We start from the raw sequence: 23,000 nt of genomic DNA, 5'->3' as shown, positions 1-23,000 counted from the left end.
ACTGTGTTAGAAACGATGGATCACCCGGTAGAGCTACGGATCCCTGTGGAACCGATAAGCCTCCATGCACAAAGGGATCTTCTAGATGGTCCTAGTCAGGACGCAACGAACGCTTCTAACTCAGAAGAGCGGTTCAGTGTGCTTGAGCTGCCGCCAGTGGACGAGGTGACTTTTTCCTATCGGATCGAAAGCATACAATATCTCATGCAGATAGTAGGGATTCAAGGCCTGGTTGTTTTGTGCCTCAGCATGTGCGTTGGAAACATTCATCTGGGGTTGGAACAACTCGTATGGGATCTTCCAAGGTAATCGTGGATTTGGTACTCACTCATGTTAAACTTGATCTCATGTGGTTTCAACCGACCAAGAATTCTATTCTACACATACGCCTTTTCAAAGCTCTTCGTTAGTATCAATCTCTGCTATCGGAACAGCCTCTCTAGCGATCCAGTACATTGAAATCATTGCAGTAATAGCAGGTGCGTTGGTCGGGTAAAATTTCAGATCAATACACAAAATGTGCTTGTCAGTTTGTCAACGCTATCCCGAAAAAGTGAAGCCGACAATGTGGATTGCGTTACTCATCTGTGTAACAACACTCACAATATCTAGTTTTGCGAGTCAAGTCCGATAATTGATTTGATCTACGCACTTGCCAGAGATCGTTAATGTGATTATCTAGGTATGGCAGTTGATTGTTCTTCAGGGAATCATCTTTGGACTTGCTGCGGGAGTCTTGTATGCTCCGATCATAATGTGGCTCTCTGAGTGGTTTGTTCGAAGAAGAGGACTGGCGGGTGGTATAATATTTGGTGGTGCTGGAGTTGGAGGGTAAGTCTTGAGGGGCATAGTGCCATAGTCTGTGGGTAGACACCGCTCAAACTAGTCTACAGTTTTGTTTTTCCTCTTGCAATTGGTGCTTGCCTCGACAACATTGGTTTCCGTTGGACAATGCGGTATGTATATGCAGCTGGATTGTCTCCTTGCAAAACTAACTTGTGGCTATCTAGAATATGGGCAGTCATCTTAGGACTCTCTTGTAGCCTGGCCCTTTTTGGTTCAAATCCACGTGTACCAGTACAAAGACTCGGGACTAACAGGCCCAAATCGTTGTGGCCAGCAGGAATGACGGAGTTTGTAAAGAACCCTCTCCTTTTATGGATGGTGAGAACCATCTTTGCTCATTATCCCAAGTTCTAAAGCTCTTGATAAGCTAGCAACGAATATTTTTCAAGCTCTTGGGTTTTTCCCTGTTAGCATATTTATTTCTACATACACATCCGCTTTGACAACCGTCACCCTTTCTCCAACTGTTGTGCTTGCATTATTCAATGCATCTTCCGTTGTCTGCTACATATTGTTTGGTCAAATATGCGACTCATATCCATATGCAACTGTCATTCTATGCAGTGGTTTGGGTAGTGCATTGGGTGCATTTTTCCTTTGGGGGTTTGCAACAAATCTTGGACTCGTCTTTGCATTTGCACTTGTTTTTGGAGGTTTGGTCAGTGCTCATCCTTTCTACACGGAGAATTATTCTTGGGTGTACTCAAGTTTGCTGTTATAGAGTGGCGGATTCCCTGGTATATGGCCTGCAGCTGCTACCGAGATTGCTGGTAGCTAAATCCATGTTATTATTACTATTATATGCCTTACTTTTCTTTTGGACCTTTGCTTTCAGGATCGCGTGATGAACATACCAGCCTTGCATTCGGAGCTTTTGGAGTGGCAAAAGGCATAGCCGCCATCGTTGGTCCCATTATTGCGGCATCTTTGCACGACAAGAACAAATATGGTCTTGCAAAATACGGTGCTTATGGTTTTCTGAAGGTGGAAATTTTTGTGGGTATGTGCATCATATATAATCAATGTGACACTTTGAGATGGATTGCTATCTTACTAGGGGTTATGGCTATCACGACAGTTTTCTGTGCCATTGCTGTGGCATTTATATCAAGGGCTAAACATCGAGCATAGAATATAGGAATCAAAAAATTCATCATAGTGAATTTTCATAAATCACTGGTCTGACTCAGAGGCAATTTGGATCAGCTGGGTTTCGGTGAATGTAAGGTCAAGACCGTCCAAATTCGAAGTCTTGTTTCTTCTTTAAATTTGTTTGACGTTCGAATATAATAGGTGATATTCGGTATTGTTTACCATTGTAAATGAAGTACAATGGCTTGGAATATTCAACTATGCCCAGCCTATCTGGTAGTTCCGAATATCCAAACCAAACTCATACGTTGACAATCAATATGATGTGTATATAACTTGAACATTACATTCTACTAGTAACATGCTTTGACATAGCCTGCATATACGCACATATACGCGCACATGCTTGGACATGCCCGCATAATTTGTTGTGCCGGTTCTTTTCAGATGATCTGACTAACACTGAGAAATAAAATGGTCCACTGGCGGTCGAGCAGTCATTAATTAATTGTCAGTTTTCAGACTTAGAATAGGGGGGGCTCTATTTCACTTCCGGAATTCAAGGTAAAGTCAAATCGGAAGGATCGGAATGTTGAATTAGAGAGGTGCTCATGCAGCGCTCATGCCTCAGCTTGAAGTCTGGTGTTCTGTCACCCGTCCCGCCAGTAGACATAATACATAAAGCTAGTACTAGCGCTCATGTAGACTGTAATTCCGGTGTTACATAGGAGAGAAAGATGGAGGGAAGGGGACAGCACTAGCTAGATGCTGGTATGGATTCAATCTGAAGGAATGAACAACTGTGCTACTATACAGTGGTACTACTTATTTCGGCTTTTAAGTAATCAATGACCCCAGGGCGTGTTGCAGTGTGTTGCCTGATGAATAGTGTAAAGCCCTTGCTCCGATGTGATGCTGGATTATTGAAATCAAAAATTGACAAACAGGCATATAAAATTGTGAGCAAAATGACAGGGCCTGCTATCAAGGAGGATGAACCGATTGTCACCCCGGACCCGATGTCAATGTTCCGAGCTCAAGTCACTGAGACCTCACTAACATTATTTTCTACGTCGGATGCACGTCAACCTCATTAAGCCTTCTCGTCCCCAAGACCCCAGCCTATAGGCCATAGTATATATATACTCATATCCTCTCAAGTTCTACATCATCATGGCTCAGTCTCACTTGAATCTACTTGCCTCACAGCTCACAGCTCTCCAAGCATACAACAATGGTGCTCAGTTTGCCATTATTGATGGCCACTCATTGGACGTCCCTTCGGTTGTCGCTGTGTCACGGTGCGTTAACCTATTCAGCCTGAATCCTCCTCTATCCTGTCTAATTCTTTCCAAACAACTCGCTGTATATTCATTACAGCAAAAATCATGTTCCCAAACTTGAAGACTCGGATGCCATCAAAATTCGCGTCGCTGCTGCTGTCGATGTTGTTCAGAATTTGGCACTTGAAGCGCAGTCTCAATATGGCGGTAAAAAAATCCAAATACAGGTGCATGCATCTGTGCTGACTTGTCTTTGTGCAGTTACCACTGGATTTGGTGGAAGTGGTAAGCTGCGCGCGGAATTGTATCTGTTTCTAAATTCATAATATCACTTGGGTGACTAGCAACCACACGAACCAGAAGAACTGTACTTCTACAGGTTTGTGCAAATAACCATGTCCCAAATGTTGTACAAGCTTATATCTATGTTTCGTTCAATGTAGAAAGCTCTCCTAGCCTGTATACAATGTGGTATTCTTCCTGACTTCAGGTCCAAGGGCATGAAGGATTTGACTCCAGAAGATTATTCATTAATGTTGCCTCAAGATTGGGTTCGTGGCACTATGTTTGTGCGATTGAACTCTATTATTCGCGCGCAGTCGGGTACTCGTTGGAACATAATAGAGAGTCTCTATAAGCTTATTCAAGAGAATGTTGCACCTTGTGCCCCCCTTCGCCAAAGTATTAGCGCATCTGGAGATTTGGGTCCTCTAGCATACATCTCGGGTGTACTCACCGGTAACCCAGATGTATTTGCTTGGTACGGGGAAGGGTAAGCGTTGCATCATGATTCTCAAGAAATTCGACTGATACCTCGGACGAGCAGGGAGGACAGGAAAATCTATGACTCCGCTACCTTGTTGAGAAAACTGAATTTAGCGCCAATTGACCTCATTGCCAAAGAAGGTTTGGCCCTTGTGAATGGAACTGCAGCTTCTGCAGCGGTGGCGGCCTTGGCAATTCACGACTGCCATATCCTTGCATTGGCTGCACAGGTTCTTGCTGCCTATGGTAACATTACCAAAGCTCACATTTTCCTTGCTGAAAGTATACCTTCTCTAGCCGTCGAAGCTATCAAGGGATCGCAAGAGCCCTTCCAGCCATTTCTACATGATTTATCTCGCCCACACAAGGGCCAGATTGAGGTCGCAGCTAACATACGACACATTTTGAAGTCTTCAAAGCTTGCCCGCATTCAACACGAAGAATCAGATCCAGAGGGGCAACTCCGTCAAGATACCTACTGCGTTCGGGGTTCGCCACAGTGGATCGGGCCCTTGCTAGAAGATCTGATGCTTGCCCAAGATCAGATCGACATTGAGCTCAACTCGACTACAGGTAATTGAAAGACTTACTTTATATCACATTTAACTGGAAGATCATTCATTCAACATAGACAATCCTGTTGTTGACATTGACTCGAATTATATTCATCATGGTGCTAATTTTATGGCGATGTCGTACGTTCTTCGTTACAACTCGAAGCTTCTAACCCTACATCATTAACGATCTGCTGTGTCTGCAGAATTACATCTGTATGAAACATACCTCATATGAACCTCTCATTAACTAACACATTCCATTCCAGGCTAGCGAGAAGATGCGTCTATCTCTGCACCATATGGGTTAGTCGTTCAATGCATCTCACCGTATACATTAGTCTAAACAAGGCGCGGTAGCAAAACTTACGTATTCACAACTAACAGAGCTGTTGAACAACCATATGAACAAAGGTCTTCCACCAAATTTATCTGTAAATGAGCCAAGCGTGGATTATTGCATGAAGGTAGCAGACGTAGCAGCAGCTTCATACTTGTCTGGTACGTCAAATTATTTGATTTGTGTTTGTTAGTTCAACCTCTGATGACCCAAAAGAGATCGCATACCTTGCAAATCCAGTGAGCACACACGTCATATCCGCAGAAATGCACAATCAGTACGTGTCTCATACCCCCTAGTTCCGACAAAATTCCTCAACCATTTACAAAGGGCTATCAACTCTCTGGCCCTCATTAGTGCACGTTACACTGTGGATACGATAAAACTGGTCAGAATGGTAAAAATCTGGTGCCGACCATGAATCATAGAATCCCACTAACCACTTATCTACTTTAGATCATGTCCACCCATTTGTATTCCCTCGTTCAAGCAACTGATCTTCGAGCAATGGAGTTTAATTTCCGTTCTTTGCTGTTTGAAGCCCTTCGATCGGAAACTATGTCTCAATTCGGCCATATATCCTCTATCGCTGTCGACGACGACGATTTCTTCCAGGGCTTGATTCATCCTCTCGTCGTGCTCTTGAACGCAAGTACATGGGAGGACAGTGGTTACCGGTTCGAAGGTGTATTCCGGAAATTATCCGGATATCTTCAGAAACAGTTGAAGCCGAGAATTCATGCGGACAAAGACATAAATTTATCAGCTATCGAAGAATGGCAAGAGATTATGAGCGGTCGAGCTCGAGAAGCCTTCGTTCTTTCCAGAGATACCTATGTCCCTTCGGCAGGTTCAAAAGGACACGACATGCTAGGGCGTACGAAAGCACTATACAAGTTCGTTCGAGGGGAGCTGGATGTTCAGTTGCATTGGGGAGATCCCGAAAAGGATAAAAGAGAGATTGGGACAGAGATTTCGAAGATCTTCCGGGCATTCGAGAATGACAGTATTGCGCCTATCCTGCTGGATGTAGTAGGCGGACGACTGTGACGTTCAATCTGCGCAGTTGAATACATCAATCGGTAGTAGGTGTTATCTTGACGAGAATATGCAAGTTGTGCGAGGCAGTACCACATTGTATCCAGTCAGCGCTAGCACAAAGGTGTATAACTTTGAAAGAGAGCCAATCAGCAAGAAGAAGGCTTAGATTATAATGAATCTAGAGCCGAATAAGGAGGAAGCATCTGCAGCAACACTGAAAGAAATTAAGAGGCAATATTTTGGAAGAACAGATAGCGAGCAGGCTAGTCGTGACTGTTACAGTCAGAGTACAATGACTTACGTCACTCCTTGCCATCCCTGTTCTCCATGCGCTCTCGATAAACTCTACGTTGCACCATTCTATGGGTATGTTCTAATAATTTCATGTTGAGAATAGACCTCATTTCAAGTAGACTCCGCGGTCTCCAAGCAGCTGGTCGATAAAATCTACGAAAAACGGAAGGCAGCTGCTCTCGAACTCGAAAAGTAACAAGATCATTTTAGGTTTCCATTGACGACTTGGCTTACTTTAATCCTTTTGATAGACAGATTCGGGAATGTCACCAACAAGGAGATGACCGACGTATTTCCCTGATTATCGACCAGCTGGTGGATATGTTCAGCAATCCAAATAACGCTCTGCATGTACGGAACGGTGGCCTTATTGGATTAGCTGGCACCGCTATTGCATTGGGTGTCGATGTCGCGCCTTACATGGACAAATTTGTGTATCCCGTCCTCGACTGCTTCGTGGATCCTGAGAATCGTATCCGATACTTCTCTGCCGAGTGCCTGTACAATATAGCTAAAGTGTCGAAGGGCGAAGTGCTGATATACTTCAACGAAATTTTCGATGCGCTGAGCAAGGTGTGTGGTATCAATTTCAATCGTGTACAAGGGTTGACCCATGTTTCCTCTCTATTCGTAGCTCGCCGCAGATTCCGAGTTGTCTGTAAAGAATGGCGCAGAGCTTCTGGACAGACTTCTAAAGGATATTGTCGCCGAATCTGCTTCAGTCTATATTCCAATCCATGCCGAATCTGAAAAGCCTTACAACGAAAGCCAGGGCGTACTTGTACCGCATCCTGTTGATCCTTATTCCGCCAAGAAAGCATTTTCCTTGGCTCATTTCATTCCTCTGTTGCGCGAACGAATTTATGTCGTCAGCCCTTTTACCAGAAGCTATCTGGTGTCTTGGATCACGGTCTTGGACTCTGTTCCGGAGCTCGAGTTAATCTCGTATCTACCAGAATTTCTGGAAGGACTACTGTAAGTGCCCACTTATCTATCTCAGAATTTGTGCGCATTTAAAGACTTATAGGAAATATCTTTCGGATCCCACAGAAGACGTCCGAGTGGCTACAGAGGTTCTGCTCGCTGACTTTCTTCGTGAAATTCGTGATGTCACCGTGGTTCGCAGGCGCTCAGAAAAACTGGCCAAGTCTACACATACTGTTGGGGACACTGAATCTATCGTTCCTTCGGAAGGCGGACAAACCGAGCATTCAATTACTGATTCGCCTGAACGTGCTGTGTTCCTTGCTGATCACGATGATGCTCAGTATCCGGATTCAGAATACAAGGAAGACCGTGCTTCAGACTTTGATGTACGAGACGCTGGATGTATGTTACAACCGCATTGATGAAATCCATGTGCTTAGTCTTATATAGCTTGGGTCCCTGGACAGGGTGTTAAAATTGACTTTCCTTCCATCGTTGAAATCCTGATCGAGCAGCTGGATGGAGAACGTATGTCATCTGCTTTTCCCCTTGCTAACCCACGTTGATACACAAACAGACGACGAAATCCAGCAATCCACTGCTTTAAGGTGGTTAGCTGAGTTCATCAACTTCGCCTCTGAAGTGATGATTCCATTCACTCCACGTTTGATTCCGGCAATTCTTCCAAATCTTGCCCATCATGCTAGCATGATCCAAACTATCGCCGTCCGCACCAACAAGTTACTTCTCAGCGTCATACAGAACCTTCCTTCGCCGCCAGAAGTGCCAGCTCGCTCCCAAGAGAAACCGCCATCGACTCGCGTCCAAGCTTCACCAACTCCCACTGCTGTTCCTGCCCCCACTAGTTCCAATTCGAGGCAGCCTACGATGGCAAAGGATCCTAGTGCCTCTTTGAGGGATGCAGCATCTCCTGAGACGACAGGAGATACAGTCTCACCCCCACCCATGAATGCCAATTCATCTTCAGCCAGTGGCGTGTCCCTCGTACGTCCGCGTGGTAGTGGAGTAGATTTGTCCATGACTCCTCGAGCAATCGTAGCAGAGACTCTACCGCAACCTAGTACTAGTCGGCCTCAGTCTCCAGTGTCCGTTCTCAGTCACTCTAATCAAAACCTACAAGCCTCTATCACGGAGGAACCGGACGTTTTCGACTATCAGGCTACCGTCAACGAGCTGACGATACAGTTCTTGAGCGAATTTGAAGAGACGAGGGTGGCCGCCCTCAAATGGTTGATCATGCTTCATCAGAAGGCACCGAGAAAGATACTGGCTATGGATGACGGGACTTTTCCTGCGCTACTTAAGACCTTGTCAGATAGTTCAGAAGAGGTTATCAAGCATGACTTGCAACTGTTGGCACAGATATCTTCCAGCTCTGAAGAGAATTATTTCAAAGCGTTCATGATGAACCTTTTGGAGTTGTTCAGTACGGACCGGCGACTACTGGAGACAAGAGGAAGTCTTATTATCCGCCAGTTATGTTTAAATCTGAACACAGAGCGTATATACAAAGCGTTTGCTGAGATTCTGGAGAAGGAAGATGTAAGTGTCAATTTGTTTAATGAAGTGCGACTGCTGATGTTTACACTTTCTATAGGACCTTGAATTTGCCAGCGTTATCGTGCAGAAACTGAACATGATACTCATTACATCCCCTGAACTGGCCGACTTCAGGAAAAGGTTGAAAAGCCTCGAGACGCGGGTAAGCTATCCTACCCTCATGTCACTTTTCTCGTGCCCTGATGAAGCTTCTAGCAAGATGGTCAGGCACTCTTCACGACACTATACCGATCTTGGTGTCACAATGCGGTGGCGGTATTCTCGCTGTGTCTTCTAGCCCAGGCATATGAGCATGCGTCCAACCTGTTGTATATCTTGTGAGTTGTCTTTCATAAGTTACTCTCCCTTGTACTACCTTTGTACTAATGTTTTACATATAGTGCCGATCTAGAGATAACAGTCCCAATGCTTGTTCAAATCGATAAATTAGTGCAATTGATTGAGTCTCCGGTTTTTACTTGTGAACATTTCCAATAGATATCTTTCCCTGAGATATGAATTGACTATCCTTCCAGATCTCCGTCTCCAGCTTTTGGAACCTGACCGATATCCTCATCTTTTCAAATGTCTCTATGGGCTATTGATGTTATTACCACAAAGTTCTGCCTTTGTGTCCTTGCGAAATCGTTTGAATGCCGTCAATTCAGCCGGTTTTCTTCACATTGCTCCGAAACCGTAAGTGTGAATCTTGTTGCTTGAAAGCTTATTCTCATCTGTGACTTTAGCACGGTTGGTCCACTTTCCGGTCGTTCGAAATTAGCACGGGATGAGATCAAGTGGCAGGAGCTGCTACAACACTTCCGCTCGGTTCAGTCAAAGCATGAAAAAGCTCGGAGGCAAGCTCTTGGCACAGACATGACCTCCTTCTCCAGCTTCCCTGAATTCGACAGGCAGAGTGATCAGAGCGAGCGCGTCGGACGATCTCCGGTAAACGGTCGACCCGCTATACGGAGGAAGGTGACGGGTGACCTGTCAGTCAGTGTAAATAATACCTCGTCCTCGGGACCATTGTCCCGAGCACCAATCCTGTCTCCCTTGAACCCGAGAGCTCGTGGTTCTAGCGGGGCTACGCCTATGAATCCCGCTGCAGCAATTACCCAGCAAGCACAGAAGGGTAGACGAACCATTAGTTTGACCAGGAAATGACTTAGGTCAAGACGATTTTCATTCATGGGATATTCGATGCATAATTACATGTAGTTCACGCTTTTTAATGATTTCTAAACTGTCGATAGGGCGAGTATCCAAATACGAGAGCAGACGAGAACAGACAAAAAAAAGATATGTGAGAATTGTAGTGGATATAGTACTACATAGGCTATGTCTGAAGTCTTTAAATATTAAATCAAGTAACGTATGAAGAAGATCGGACCAGTTAGGTCATTGGGTGTTGTCAGTATGCTGAAAGCATCAAGTGCAGGAAGTATGAGACTAAAGTGCTCGGCCCTTCATGTCCTTCACTAGCTGCTGCACCATCTGGGTGAGTGCTGCAATCTGCTGGGTGAGCGCGGCTTCGGAGTCCTTCCGTTCTGTTTTGACCGTGACTGAAACCTTGGGTGTTGAGAGGGGGATCGATGTTCGATCTCCCCTATGAAAATTCTTGAGCCAGCTGGAGCTCAGGCATCGGAGAGGAGGAAGACAATAACCTTCCGAATTTCGTTGATAGTGTATGCCTGACCAACTTTTTAGTGGGGTAATGGACATACAGTCCAGTGTTAATACGGGCTCGAATACTCTCGGGGAATGGCAGGGCATAGTACTTAGCTATCAGAATCTCTGAGAATGTTCCCTGGTTACGAAGAGCTTTGGCTGCCACGGCGAACTCTCGATGGTACTCGGCGAGGTCAAGAGTCGTAGAGATACCTTAGCGTTCGCAGCACTTTGATCGATTTTCATCAAACGTCGCAGCTCAGGCGACGGGTTTGAGTCTAAGTCAGAGTTCCTTTCAAGGCGTCTCTCCAGGATAGAACACACAGCCGGCCTTCCTGCACCTCCAGCAATCGTGTGCAACCAATAATGGTAAGAAGAAAGTTTCCGAGTTTGTTTCATAAATTTTGCGTAGTTGATTTCCGATGCCTACATACGTGTTCGAAATAGAAGCAACGACAAGGAAGGGAACGGTTGTGGCCACGATGATATTTTTCATATTGACACGAGATGGTCAATATCAGTGGTCAGGAATCGCACAATACTCAGGCTTAGCACATCGCAGTCTTGGATTTGTTTCTGACATGCAGCTGCTAATTTGCCTAGACTTATCCCGAGCACTATCGGAAGATACAATATCAAGGCTATAGAAGTGAGTGCGAAGACACAAGCATATTATTTCGAATCACAGCAATATCGCTTTCGGAGAGATGTGTGTAATTCCTGATGTATTCTTCGACACCGCCGTACTTTGTATCGAGCAAATCCAAGAAAGCAAGCATGGTTTCCTCACTGCGAATATATGTGATAAGCATCTACAGCAAGTATGGTAGGCAGAACATACCGGCAAGTGAACATGATCAATGCAGCCTCATTGTTCGAGGCGAATAGTGGTTCTTTAGATAACCGTTCCATGATCTTTTCCCGTGCTGGTTCCCGACCTACACGCGTCAAAGAGTAATCGTTGGCGATGGCGACATTGTCTACCCCTGCAAGCTTGGTTTGGGTCGATGAGCGTTGCGGACTATAGGAGGACAATTTTGCAACATACTTTGAGCAGAATAGCCGCCATGATCCCAGTCCGATCTTTACCAGCCGTACAATGAAATAAGCATGCATGGTCAGAATGATCGCGAATGAATCGTAGTATCGAGCCGAAAGCTGGACCTCCGTGATCGAGAATTTGAGAGTAGAGTTCCATGAACGCCTATCAGATCGAATCAATCATCGAGGATGCATCAAGGAAGCCTTTGCACGCGCCTCGGTTTTGCCACTAGCGTACAACTGATAGCGCCTTGGTTGCGGAAGTCAAGCCCAGCGAATGCGAAGAAGAGACCAGAGGCACGTACTTACTTAGCCATCATCTCTGGGCTGTAGTCTTCAATTTGAAAAACGGGAACATGTAACAATTCTACGTCCTCAATTGTTGGTAGAGGAGCGTTATATTTCTTGATTTCAGTATCGGATCTTAGGTCGAAGACCGTTTTTATTCCTAGACGGCGAACTTGTTCCTTTCCTACACAGTTCAGCAAGGTCGCAAAGAAGATTCTCAATATAAGATCACCTTCATCTGTGATACTGGCTACTTCTGCAGAGCGATACATAAAGCCTGGTTTTGTACTCTTGCCTGGGTGTGTCATAGATGGATATCCGCCGAGATCTCGAACATTAATGACACCTGGTATGGAAGTAAATGGTGGTTGAGATAAAACTTCCTGAACATAAGAGGGATCAAGTGGCTCAAGGTCCTTCATGAAGAATGGAGGAACTGGTCAAGTTTTAACTTCAAGCGGGGCCAAAGGATGCACGTGGTAAATAAATATGTTAAGGGCAGGCCTTTTGGTGTAGAAACAAACCGCAAATCTATATCGCGCTATTCAAGCAGAACCATCATGTCAGAACTTTCATCCCCCGCTTCTCGTCGCTCAGCTCTTCCACCAAGCAGTGCTCCTATACCGACTCAATCTCAGTCTACAAATGGACGTTCAACACCCAGACGACGGACCGACGTTCTGGCTCTTGGTGATGAAGCAGGGGTCGAAGGAGGCGATGAGGAGGAGCCCTCTGCTGCAAGAAAGAGGAGAAGACCAAGGACGCAACAGCCGGGTGACGTGCCTCTGGTCCAGGATACAGTAGGAGAGCGAGTGACAGAGACCTTCGAAACTTTTCTTAGGACGTGCGCTCTTTCACTCATGTTTTAATCTACCTTTATTGATTGATTAACTATCCTCAGCTTCACAGAAGATGTAGCCCTTGCTTCTACTCCTATGTCCGATGGCGATCTACCAGATGGTTCCGAAGGAGAATTGGTTTATGTCGAGCAAATCCACACCATGCGCGCTTATGAACTGACCACTCTTTACGTGGATTACGGCCATATCCTTGCGAAAGACGACGTGCTCGCGACTGCGATCCAGACGCAGTATTATCGATTCCTCCCTTATCTTCGTCGCGCTTTACACAACCTCGTAGCAGAGTTTGAACCAGAATATCTCAAGATTAACCCCACTGCCGCGACTACAGATTCAGCTAATCTTCAATCGAGAGAATTCAATATTGCATTCTACCATCTTCCTTTGGTCTCTGGCATTAGAGAACTAAGGACTCACAAGATTGGTACTCTAATGAGTATTAGTGGCACTGTTACACGTACCAGTGAGGTCCGTCCCGAGCTACTCTTTGGGAGTTTCGTCTGCGAGGTCTGCAAAGGCTTGGTTAACGATATTGAACAACAATTCAAGTATACAGAGGTATGCTTCGTGTGAGGGCATGTTTGATCCTACTCACTTTGATTTCCAGCCTGCACTCTGTCCTAATCCAACATGTGGAAATCGAAGCGCGTGGCAACTCCAGATCGAGACCTCAACATTTACTGATTGGCAAAAAGTTAGAATTCAGGAAAACCCTTCCGAAATACCGACCGGTTCCATGCCTCGCTCATTGGACGTCATTCTTCGCTCTGAGCTGGTGGAACGAGCCAAAGCCGGAGATAAGTGTGTCTTCACTGGTACATTCATCGTCGTCCCAGACGTCAGTCAATTGGGGCTTCCCGGAGGCGAGAACGCTCAATTGCAACGTGAGGCGAACCGAGGAAACTCCACTAGTGCAGGTATAGGTGGAGGAGTCACTGGATTGAAGAGTTTGGGAGTACGAGATTTGCAATATAAGACTGCTTTTTTGGCATGCATGGTACACGATTCAGACACGATGGTGAGTTTTTCGATGTTGCACTCATTTTTCACTTACCTTACTCAGATTTATTCTAGGGTGGTACTAACATCCGTGGCGAGGAAGAAGTCGGCGAAGAAAGCGGGCAATCCTTTATCCAATCCCTCACTGAACCCGAGTTCGACGAGCTGAAGGCTATGATCGATTCGGATAACATCTATCAACGTCTGGTCGAGAGTATTGCCCCAACTGTTTATGGGCATGAAATCGTTAAGAAGGGTCTGCTTTTGCAGCTGATGAGTGGCGTACACAAGCAGACGGGTGAGGGAATGCATCTTCGAGGAGACATCAATATTTGCATTGTTGGCGACCCGTCCACCTCGAAATCTCAGTTCTTAAAGTATGCTTCTGCCTCATTGACTCACCCCACAACTCAACTGTTATCGTTCCAGGTATATCTGCTCCTTCCTTCCCCGCGCAATTTACACTTCTGGAAAAGCTTCTTCTGCAGCCGGGCTGACAGCCGCTGTAGTGAAGGACGAGGAAACTGGTGACTTTACGATTGAAGCGGGAGCACTGATGCTCGCAGACAACGGAATCTGTGCCATTGATGAATTCGATAAAATGGACATTTCTGACCAGGTTGCCATTCACGAAGCCATGGAACAACAGACTATATCTATTGCCAAAGCTGGTATCCACGCCACGCTCAATGCTCGAACATCAATACTCGCTGCTGCGAATCCCATCGGAGGCAGGTACGATCGAAAGAAGACGTTAAGGGCGAACCTGCAGATGAGCGCGCCCATCATGAGTCGATTCGACCTCTTTTTCGTGGTTTTGGACGAGTGTAATGAGAAGACGGATAGAAATATCGCGGAGCATATTGTTAACGTACATCGGTATCAAGATGAGGCCATTAATCCCGAGTTCAGCACAGAGACGTTGCAGAGGTATATTAGATATGCTAGGACTTTCAATCCCAAGGTATGCTGAAACCCTTTTTTTTTGTACAAGCAGTCGACTCAATTTCAATAGCTGACGCCGGAAGCTGCAGATGTTCTTGTCGAAAAATACCGCATGCTGCGTCAGGATGATGCATCCGGCGCTGGTCGCAATTCTTACCGTATTACCGTCCGACAGTTGGAGAGTATGATTCGATTAAGTGAGGCTATCGCCAGAACCAACTGTACTTCCGAGGTAGAGTGGATTCCGATTTGCACACAGGTACATCTATGAACTCAAATACCAACCTTCAGATTACACCCGCCTATGTTCGGGAAGCTTATACTCTCCTTCGACAATCAATTATTCACGTTGAGCAAGACGATGTTGACTTTGATGAAGAGGAACTTGATGGCAAACGAGAGAGGCTCGTAGCTCAGGACCCCTCTACTGAGGCTGCAGAAGAATCTCAAGACGTCGAAATGTCTGGCGTTGACCAGTCTGAAGAATCCCAACAAATTGATGGTGGTGAAACTTCTACTGTCGTAAACCAAACATCTTCGACTGCCGTTGCCGGTCAGTCTTCACATGCAGACCAAGTACAGCAAGCCGCTGCTGCAACATCGTCCAAACGACGTATGGTCATCTCCCATGACAAATACATCACGCTCAAGAGTCTTATTGTCTACCATCTTTCCGAGGTTGAACGCGAGACGCTTCAGGGGCTCGATCGTGATGACCTGATTGACTGGTATTTGGAGACCAAGGAAGAAGAGATGCAGGATATCGAAGACATCGAGTATGAGAAGGAACTAATCACGAAAATGTTACGGAAACTGGTAAAGGTGAGTGACATGGATATTCTTTCCCTTGTCCAGACGAGTTTACGATATTTATCAGGAAAACTACCTCATTGAAATTCGGGGAGACGTACAAGACTCTTTACCTGAAAGCGGCTTCTCGGCAACGGAGGGTGAAGATGTGCGAGTGTATTATATGGTCCATCCTTCGGTCGACGCCGATGAATCTTCCGAGTTTCCTTCAGGAGCTTAGTGTGCAAATATTGTGCAGATTCACTTCTTTGTTTGATTGTTGCTGCTTTCGACTCTAATTTATCGCATTTTTCGTGAGTATTTGACAAGATGGTACTGCCTCATTGCGATAACTCGCTTTGGCCTGTGAGAATTTCGGAGAAATCTGCAGACAAAAAGGCACGGCTTGGTCTATGGATCGACATATGACCAGAGACATAATATTCGAGCTAAAAATGAGTGGCCGGTGCCACATTGCTGAGATTTTTGCAGTTATCGAGGTCTGACGTCCGATGAAGGCACTGTAACGCGTTCAAAGATAGGAAATATTACGTAAGACGAGTCCCGTGCACTCAGCGAATAGTCTTCCGTGTCAATGGGTAGATATTATGAGGTTTATAGGATCTTTTTGGGTATAGCTCAGTATTACCTGCCCCAAAACCGATTGTCCGAAAACCCAGGAGGAATGATTTCAATAAATAGTAACATGGTAACATCAGACAACCGACGGCGCTCGGAACCGAGCGATCTCTGGCTCGTCCCTCCATGTCTATTTCATATCACTAAAATCACCTATTGTCATACACTGTCTACCTGCTTCGAATAACGCGAAGATCACTGCGCCGTCATGACTAGCCCGTCTCCCTTAATCGTTCCAATAATCCTCGTCAACGGAGACTTGCAATTCGTTGAAGTAGATCATGGTGCTACGGTGCAGGACGTGTTAAATGAGCTGCTGGAGACGTCGGACGTAAAGAATAATATACTCGGAGACTTAGAAGACCAAGGTTGGGCATTGCAGAGACTGAGATTCGAAAGGAAGGGAAGAAGATGGGAAGAAGAGGAGCTTGAGGCGCTTGGAGATGGCAAGTCGGTGCTTTTCGAAGGACTACTCCTTGCTGATTCTTCCATGTAGGAACTCTTGACCCATCGGAAATCATCGAACCTTTCTTAAACAATATCTCTCCAGATAATAATACATCAATGAGGACATTTTCGACATTTCCAATGACTGGTCATATGCAACAGCCAGTTTTACGTCTAGTTTCGCTGAACTCAAACCTGACACTTAATTTATCTTTCCTTCGCTTGCCCGAAATTCACGACTCTTTCGCGTACAAGCTCTTCATTTCACGGCAAACGTTAGTATCTACTGTCATCACACAAGTCATTGATGAACTCGGATTGGCTCTATCGATTCCTATCCCCGGCGGAGGGCCATTAGAGTATATAATGGAGGAAGTTTGGACAGATGGGTCCTCTGAAAGTGCGTTCTGCTTATTTCCTCTCGACCTATATCTCATTCGTGGACAAGAGTCTTCTAGATTACCAGGAGATTCATTGATATACAGCACCGTTGAATTTTCCTACATCCCGAACCCATTCCCTCCCAGTGCCACTAGGGCTTTTCGAATATGCATACCAGACGAATGGTTCCGTCGGACGAAGACCCGTACAGCGTCAATGACTTCTCTTGAGCCCTCACAATCCACCATCAGACGGCTTGCGTCTCTGCAGGAATCTGAGGAGGAAGATGAGGATGAAGATGAGAGGGAGGAGGAAGGCGAAGGAACAGCCAAGGTCAACAACATTGCGTCTCCAGAGAATAAATCATCTTCTAGTGATTGGACGAGTACAAATCGACTGTCTACCTTATTCACTGGCTGGTTATCACCTTCTACAGAAGGACCCAATCGAAGTACTGTTGTTGCTTTTCCGGACAAGAGGGAAAGTGTTGTTAGTGAACCTCGGCCGTTCGAACAACACACTGGAGGTAATCACAAGGAATCCTCTGCCTCAAGTACCGAAGATGAATCTGATTTTGACGAAAATGGGTTCAATGACATGCTTGTCAGTGGTTCCTTCTATATTGAATGTAATTTACTAGTTAACATTATTCCCCTTCCTCAGGACAAACTGGGTTTTACAGGGGACAAACGTGCAAATATACAAGCTCTATCGCAAGAAAAGAAGAAATTTCTCGCCAAGCAGAATCAACATCTTATAAGCTCATCACCCAAGTCTTCACCGACGCGAAATCAAACTTTTGGCCCATCTTCCGGTGGCGGTCTTATGCCTCGTCTCGTTCCACACCTTACGGGTGATTCAGTCATGCGCCGCCTGTCTCTGACATCTTGGAATAATCCTTCAGAAGAAACCGCAGACCAAAGTTCTGTCACCGATTCTCCACAAACTCAAACAGCCACTGTCATTGCTCCTGACCCAGATCCACAGCCTGTTGCTTCTCAAAGTACTGGCAGTCTCTGGTCCTCATTATGGATTCTTTCTGGCGGAGACAAAAGCGACAAGTACTCTTCTGACAACGACAAGAAAAAGACCAAGCCAGCCAAGTGGTATGTCGACCAGCTGAAGTCCGGTAGGCTCAAAGGTGATAGGTTGCAGGCCCTTGTGCTCGGTTTACGGGTACAACTATCAACAGTGAATTTGGTATGGATACAGGAGTTTATCGAAGTGGAGAAAGGCATGGATCAGCTTGACGTTCTTTTGGTTGATCTTGTCGGAAAGGGACCGAAGAGTAAGGTGTTGAGTGAAACGAATGCTTCGACGTTGCTGGAGACTGCAAAGTGTTTCAGGGCTCTTTTAAACACTGATGTGAGCTTGTTCGTCATTGGAAAGTTCAATTACTGAATCTTTCTTCTGATCCAAAGGTTGGCCTCAACAAAGCTTTCCAATCTTCTATTATTATCACTCACATCACATATGCCCTTTCGTCTCCCTCGCCCAAGATTCGTGCTTTAATATCCTACATCCTCGTCGGATTCTGCCTTCTCTCCAACCCGGAGGGGTTCCGCGTAGCCATGTCCAGTCTAGCAGAATACCGAATCGCGTTCGGAGAAGAATTTAGGTTCGAGATGATCATTTCGACTTTGAAGTTGCCCGAGTTGAACAACGCTGTTGTTGGTGATGCGTCCCCAGCAGACGGATTTGGTTACGGATACGAGGAATCAGACATATGGGAAGCGAGAAATGCTGCAATGTTGTTGTTGAATGCTATCGCGACTGCTACTGGGTCGGTGGAAGATAGGATTATGCTAAGGGAGGAGTATGGAAGGAGAGGTCTTAACGAGGCCATTGTCGTAAGTTCAGGGTGTTCAGCTTGCAGGCTTTGCTCGAGGTCTGATCGTTCCTGTTTGCCTCAACCAGGCTCTTCGCTATCTCGGTCCTCCAGACGACCTTCTCAAACAACTCGACTACTACACCGAAGAAAAGTTTGAGGACGAAGAAACGATGCGTGAACGCGTACAAAGAGTCTTATCTCGATTAGCTGACAGTAATCTTGAGCAAAGCCGTCTAGGATCGAGGTCGGGGACTTCTGAAAGTTCGCTGAGTGACTTGTTGGAGGATATCATCAGACTAGCCAAACAGCATGGGGAGTTATACCCTATAATGGTGGATGTTTTGAATCATTATGGTCAGTTATTGGTGAGGGATATCGGGATGTGAGTTCAGCGTTTTCATCTGAAATCAATTCTTATTAGCTGATGGGATGATTTAGGCAACTCAAAACCGATCTACTCACTGTGCTAGACCAGTTTGTACAACAAGCTTCATTGCTCGATAGCTTGTACGTCCTTGCTCTCTTTGGCTCCGGATTCCACGATCTCAGTCCCAGCTTTTCTCAACACACAGTGACGACAACTGGCACATTTTCATGAAGCGGTTTACCGAATCCGTGGAGAACATTACTGGTCAACCGTTGGACGTCAGAGCGATATCGGAAGACACCCAGATGAACAGTGCTATTGTCAAGGAGGAGGTTGCGCAATTGAGGAAACAAGTTGAAGAACTGAGCCAGGAGGTGGGTAATTCATAAACTTACAATGTTTTTTTGCTGATTGATGTTACCTGTCAGCGGACAGCACTCCAGAAAGAGAAGGACGAGCAGTTGGTGGAAATCAATACTTATAAATCCCTACCTGTAGCTTTGACTTCTCAAACGAAAATCGGGGGGAAGGTTGCTCCTGAGGTCAGCGGTCGAACCACAAGGTCAAAAATTGTAGCTGAAATACGTCACACATAGGTTCAAGGCTTTGTTCAACGTGTAATTGCGAAAGAGAAGGAGGTTCGGAAACTACAATCCGAACTGGACCATCTAAAATCCCGACTGCCTAGTGAAGCCGTACGTAGTTACCTGGCTTTTGAGATTTTATACTGAATTTGGTACTTGTATAGGAAGAGAAGGCAAGGCGAGAACGCGACAGAGTCAAATGGCATAATTTGAATTCACAAATAGATGAACTTAGAGCAGAAGTATGTCTGTTCGAGTGTAACCTGACATGTGCTCATCCTGCCTTCAGTTGGTGGAACTCACCGCAAACTCTAAAGTGAAGGATCAGCACATCCAATACCTGAAGCGCGCTCTAGAAGCGGTGTGGAGTCGATTCAAGTCCCGTGAAGAAGAACGAGATACAGCGGAAATAGATCCTGAACAAATGGCCGCTCGATCAATCCAAAGTTTGGAGCTCAAGGACAACCAAATTGCCTCGTTAATTGTGGAGGTGGCGGACTTGAAAGCTCAGCTTACGGCGAAACCAAAAACGGAGAAAGAATTCAAGATGAGGTCTCCACCTCCTCTGCCTCGTTAATTGTGGAGGTGGCGGACTTGAAAGCTCAGCTTACGGCGAAACCAAAAACGGAGAAAGAATTCAAGATGAGGTCTCCACCTCCTCCGCCTCCGCCTTCAAAACCAAGACACAATTCGACGCCGGTATCCGATTTATCGCTGAGGTCACTTTCTCCATCCCCCGCGCCTCCTCCGCCCCATAACCATGGGATGTCAGCTCCTTCTCTACTATCTGTATCCCCGATAGTTTCCAGCACAGATTCCACCACCCTTTCCCCATTACCGCCCCCGCCCCCGCCCCCACCTCCCCCACCCCATACTGTCTCTTCTGCTTCTTCGACGATCATCGCTGCTCTGCCTTCACCACCACCTCCTCCGCCTCCTCCGCCTCCTCAGCCGCCTTCTCTAGGTAGATCACAGCCTCCGTCGCCTCCGCCTCCGCCTCCGCCACCTCCACCATCTCGAGGACTTAGCGGGCTTCCTCCTCTTCCTCCCCCTCCACCACCTGCTCCGGGTGGAGCTCCGCCACCTCCGCCACCTCCTCCCACTCCTGTTTCAGGCCGAGGACCGCCGCCACCACCTCCCCCTCCTCCGACCGCCTTCAGGATGCCTGCTCGTAAGCCTAGCAAGCCGGTCAAACGATTGAAACCCTTTTTCTGGACCAAGCTAGCTTCCTCTGCGTTGGAGTCTTCCATTTGGCAGGAAACAACATCTGAGTCTCAGTTCGACTTGACCGATCTGGAAGCAACTTTCGCTATCGATAATACCCCAGGAGCAGGGACCGGGACGGCTTCACAGATACCGCTTAGTCCCTCCAAGAAGCAGGCTGTAACGACGTTGCTGGATATTACTCGGGCAAACAATATTGGTGAGAGTTTTCTTGTGTCTTTTATGAAGTACTACAATATTCATGATCCTGTTGGACAGCTATCATGCTATCACGAATCAAACTGAAACTGCCTGAGATTCGGGAGGCGTTACTAAAACTTGATGACGAAAAATTATCTACAGATGATCTGAGGGCGATCAGTAAACAGCTTCCGACTTCTGACGAGGTATGTATTGATTCTGCTTGCAGATAGATGTTCTCATCTTTACTTTCGTTTTGGTTATGTATATACCAGGTCATGCGCATTCAAGACTTCAACGACGTCAGTAAACTGGCGATAGCAGACCAGTATTTCGCCGAAGTGCGTCCTATTCCTTTTCGTTATCTTTCGTTCTCTCGGTGCTAAAATGCATGTAACAGATCATCATCATTCCTCGCCTCTCGGAACGTTTAGAATGTATGCTCTTCCGACGCAGGTTAGATCTAGAATTAGAGGAACTGCGCCCAGAGTTGGATATCTTGCGAACTGCGTGTCTTCAGTTGCGCAATTCGCAAAAGTTCAAACGCGTCTTAAATGTAAGCTTTCGCGGTTTCTGTCGAGAGCTTGCTTTCACTCTAATGTGCCCATAGGCAGTTCTCGCTGTCGGGAATGCATTGAATGGGTCTTCATTTCGTGGAGGGGCTCGAGGGTTTCAATTGGACGCTTTGATGAAGGTACATACTCCACTTGAATTCTGACTTCTTCGTTTCACCGTTTGTTATCGTGCCATAGCTGAAGGAGACTAAGACTGTGAGGGGTGGCGCCGAATGTCCGACGCTTTTACATTACCTGGCAAAGGTGTTACTTCGGACAGATCCCTCGCTCCTCACTTTCATTGAAGAGATGCCTAACTTAGAGGCTGCTGCTCGAGGTTGGTCCTATTAACGTTGCTTCTCTGGAATTCACAATTGACAAGAATTATGTAGCATCAGTGCAGACCACTGTCCAAGCAGTAAACTCCCTTGTTACTGGTCTCAATCAGGTCAAGAACGAGACGAGCGAACTGAAAAGACTACGCGACATACGACCGAACGACCAGTTCGTTCAGATCATGCAGGCAAGTCTCTTTTACAGTAATGTTCAAGTCATCTTGATTTTTGTGGATGTAGCCTTTCATTTCGCATGTAAGCCCAGGTGTAGAGGCGCTCAAGACCATGGCAGTAACTGTGGAAGCTGGATTACGATCATTACTTGCATATTACGGGGAAAATCCTGATTCCCCTGAAGCTCCCAAGTCTGAAGATTTTTTTGGTCTCATATTATCTTTCTCGTCCTCTCTCCAGGTACGACATGCTTTGAACTCTCTGTATGGACATTTATCAACCATGCCCTAGAAATGCTCTTTGGAAGTACATGAATATCAGCGAAAGTTGGAGACTTCATTGCCTAAGCCCGAGATAGTCGTGTTACCGGGAGAAGAAACGGTATGTCCTGTTTTCCTTCATTCCAATGTGGTATATCTGACAACTGAATCACAGACCATCAAATTACCGGCTCCAGTTCCACTTCTCACTCCAGGATCGCAGAGCTCGATGGGCAAGTCTATTGGTCGCGGTGATCTCGATCAAGCTATTCGTAGCATGCGGGATGGAAAAAGACGTGCTCGTCCAACTGCTGCTCGTCCACTGAGTAAGATTTTCTTAGATGGTGGCCCGGCTGGCGGACGCCCTCTCAGCAGGTTATTTGATTCATGATGTCTCATTATGAAGTGCTACGTTTACACACATTGTATATTTCCCATCATCTAACGCATTTATCTCAATAGGACAATTTATATCTCTTTACATAAATATGATATTACAGCCACCAAGAATCTTGCATGAGTTTTTCTTCCCGTTTTGCACTCAGATAAGTTGCTGGCTGGCTTGTCTCTGGCATCGCGATGCCGTCGAGGAACCAACGTCGTGGATCGTGTCATATCTAACAACATTGATACGTCGTCAAATGAGCAATCATGTGTTCGCCGAGGAGGCACTCTTATCTGTGGTTCTCAACTTCATGGTATCTTCCCCTTGACCTCCTGATAGAGCCT

At 46.1% G+C, this 23,000-nt stretch overlaps 6 protein-coding genes across 6 annotated transcripts; 5 read left to right on the top strand and 1 right to left on the bottom strand.

Annotated features, from left to right (window-relative positions):
- Positions 1 to 15: 15 nt before the first annotated feature.
- On the top strand, positions 16 to 1,977 carry C8R40DRAFT_1169047 (major facilitator superfamily domain-containing protein; the record flags this gene model as incomplete). Its single annotated transcript, XM_046231306.1, has 11 exons — positions 16 to 165; positions 218 to 305; positions 369 to 479; positions 531 to 625; positions 683 to 831; positions 894 to 956; positions 1,011 to 1,133; positions 1,195 to 1,504; positions 1,568 to 1,616; positions 1,682 to 1,846; positions 1,904 to 1,977. The coding sequence occupies 11 exons, from the start codon at positions 16 to 18 to the stop codon at positions 1,975 to 1,977; spliced, it is 1,377 nt and encodes a 458-aa protein (XP_046088215.1).
- Positions 1,978 to 2,933: 956 nt separating this feature from the next.
- Positions 2,934 to 6,201, top strand: C8R40DRAFT_1271755 (L-Aspartase-like protein). Its single transcript, XM_046234058.1, has 14 exons — positions 2,934 to 3,239; positions 3,319 to 3,428; positions 3,483 to 3,506; positions 3,566 to 3,600; positions 3,665 to 3,993; positions 4,048 to 4,232; positions 4,284 to 4,559; positions 4,618 to 4,681; positions 4,747 to 4,756; positions 4,810 to 4,846; positions 4,901 to 5,041; positions 5,097 to 5,157; positions 5,211 to 5,277; positions 5,337 to 6,201. The coding sequence occupies exons 1-14, from the start codon at positions 3,112 to 3,114 to the stop codon at positions 5,928 to 5,930; spliced, it is 2,061 nt and encodes a 686-aa protein (XP_046088214.1). The 5' UTR covers positions 2,934 to 3,111; the 3' UTR covers positions 5,931 to 6,201.
- A 25-nt stretch (positions 6,202 to 6,226) lies between these two features.
- On the top strand, positions 6,227 to 10,148 carry C8R40DRAFT_95226 (vacuolar protein 14 C-terminal Fig4p binding-domain-containing protein). Its single transcript, XM_046236689.1, has 12 exons — positions 6,227 to 6,287; positions 6,335 to 6,407; positions 6,467 to 6,788; positions 6,850 to 7,190; positions 7,243 to 7,544; positions 7,593 to 7,670; positions 7,720 to 8,705; positions 8,761 to 8,865; positions 8,919 to 9,040; positions 9,104 to 9,183; positions 9,239 to 9,398; positions 9,449 to 10,148. Exons 1-12 carry the CDS (start codon positions 6,284 to 6,286, stop codon positions 9,867 to 9,869), a joined length of 2,994 nt encoding a protein of 997 aa, XP_046088213.1. The 5' UTR covers positions 6,227 to 6,283; the 3' UTR covers positions 9,870 to 10,148.
- Positions 10,149 to 10,727: 579 nt separating this feature from the next.
- C8R40DRAFT_1097365 (protein-tyrosine phosphatase-like protein) lies at positions 10,728 to 12,147 on the bottom strand. Its single transcript, XM_046227769.1, has 6 exons — positions 11,935 to 12,147; positions 11,724 to 11,886; positions 11,631 to 11,664; positions 11,422 to 11,577; positions 11,215 to 11,366; positions 10,728 to 11,162 (listed from the first exon to the last, which is right to left on the bottom strand). The coding sequence occupies exons 1-6, from the start codon at positions 12,122 to 12,124 to the stop codon at positions 11,015 to 11,017; spliced, it is 843 nt and encodes a 280-aa protein (XP_046088212.1). The 5' UTR covers positions 12,125 to 12,147; the 3' UTR covers positions 10,728 to 11,014.
- Positions 12,148 to 12,257: 110 nt separating this feature from the next.
- On the top strand, positions 12,258 to 15,802 carry C8R40DRAFT_1249001 (MCM-domain-containing protein). The gene is made up of 8 exons (XM_046233666.1): positions 12,258 to 12,546; positions 12,604 to 13,120; positions 13,170 to 13,580; positions 13,637 to 13,938; positions 13,991 to 14,525; positions 14,577 to 14,738; positions 14,798 to 15,328; positions 15,384 to 15,802. Exons 1-8 carry the CDS (start codon positions 12,263 to 12,265, stop codon positions 15,534 to 15,536), a joined length of 2,895 nt encoding a protein of 964 aa, XP_046088211.1. The 5' UTR covers positions 12,258 to 12,262; the 3' UTR covers positions 15,537 to 15,802.
- A 103-nt stretch (positions 15,803 to 15,905) lies between these two features.
- On the top strand, positions 15,906 to 22,739 carry C8R40DRAFT_1264308 (uncharacterized protein). Its single transcript, XM_046233889.1, has 23 exons — positions 15,906 to 16,380; positions 16,431 to 16,781; positions 16,830 to 17,365; positions 17,426 to 18,127; positions 18,184 to 18,612; positions 18,680 to 18,975; positions 19,032 to 19,100; positions 19,166 to 19,334; positions 19,389 to 19,502; positions 19,557 to 19,655; positions 19,709 to 19,786; positions 19,834 to 20,096; positions 20,146 to 20,243; positions 20,347 to 20,967; positions 21,027 to 21,154; positions 21,224 to 21,289; positions 21,349 to 21,504; positions 21,559 to 21,642; positions 21,701 to 21,839; positions 21,895 to 22,025; positions 22,078 to 22,251; positions 22,303 to 22,392; positions 22,447 to 22,739. Exons 1-23 carry the CDS (start codon positions 16,143 to 16,145, stop codon positions 22,660 to 22,662), a joined length of 5,247 nt encoding a protein of 1,748 aa, XP_046088210.1. The 5' UTR covers positions 15,906 to 16,142; the 3' UTR covers positions 22,663 to 22,739.
- Positions 22,740 to 23,000: the final 261 nt, after the last annotated feature.

This window comes from Lentinula edodes (genome assembly GCF_021015755.1).
Source record: "Lentinula edodes strain Le(Bin) 0899 ss11 chromosome Unknown C8R40scaffold_11, whole genome shotgun sequence".
Classification (NCBI taxonomy): domain Eukaryota; kingdom Fungi; phylum Basidiomycota; class Agaricomycetes; order Agaricales; family Omphalotaceae; genus Lentinula; species Lentinula edodes.
This window is presented reverse-complemented; position numbering and strand designations above follow the sequence as displayed.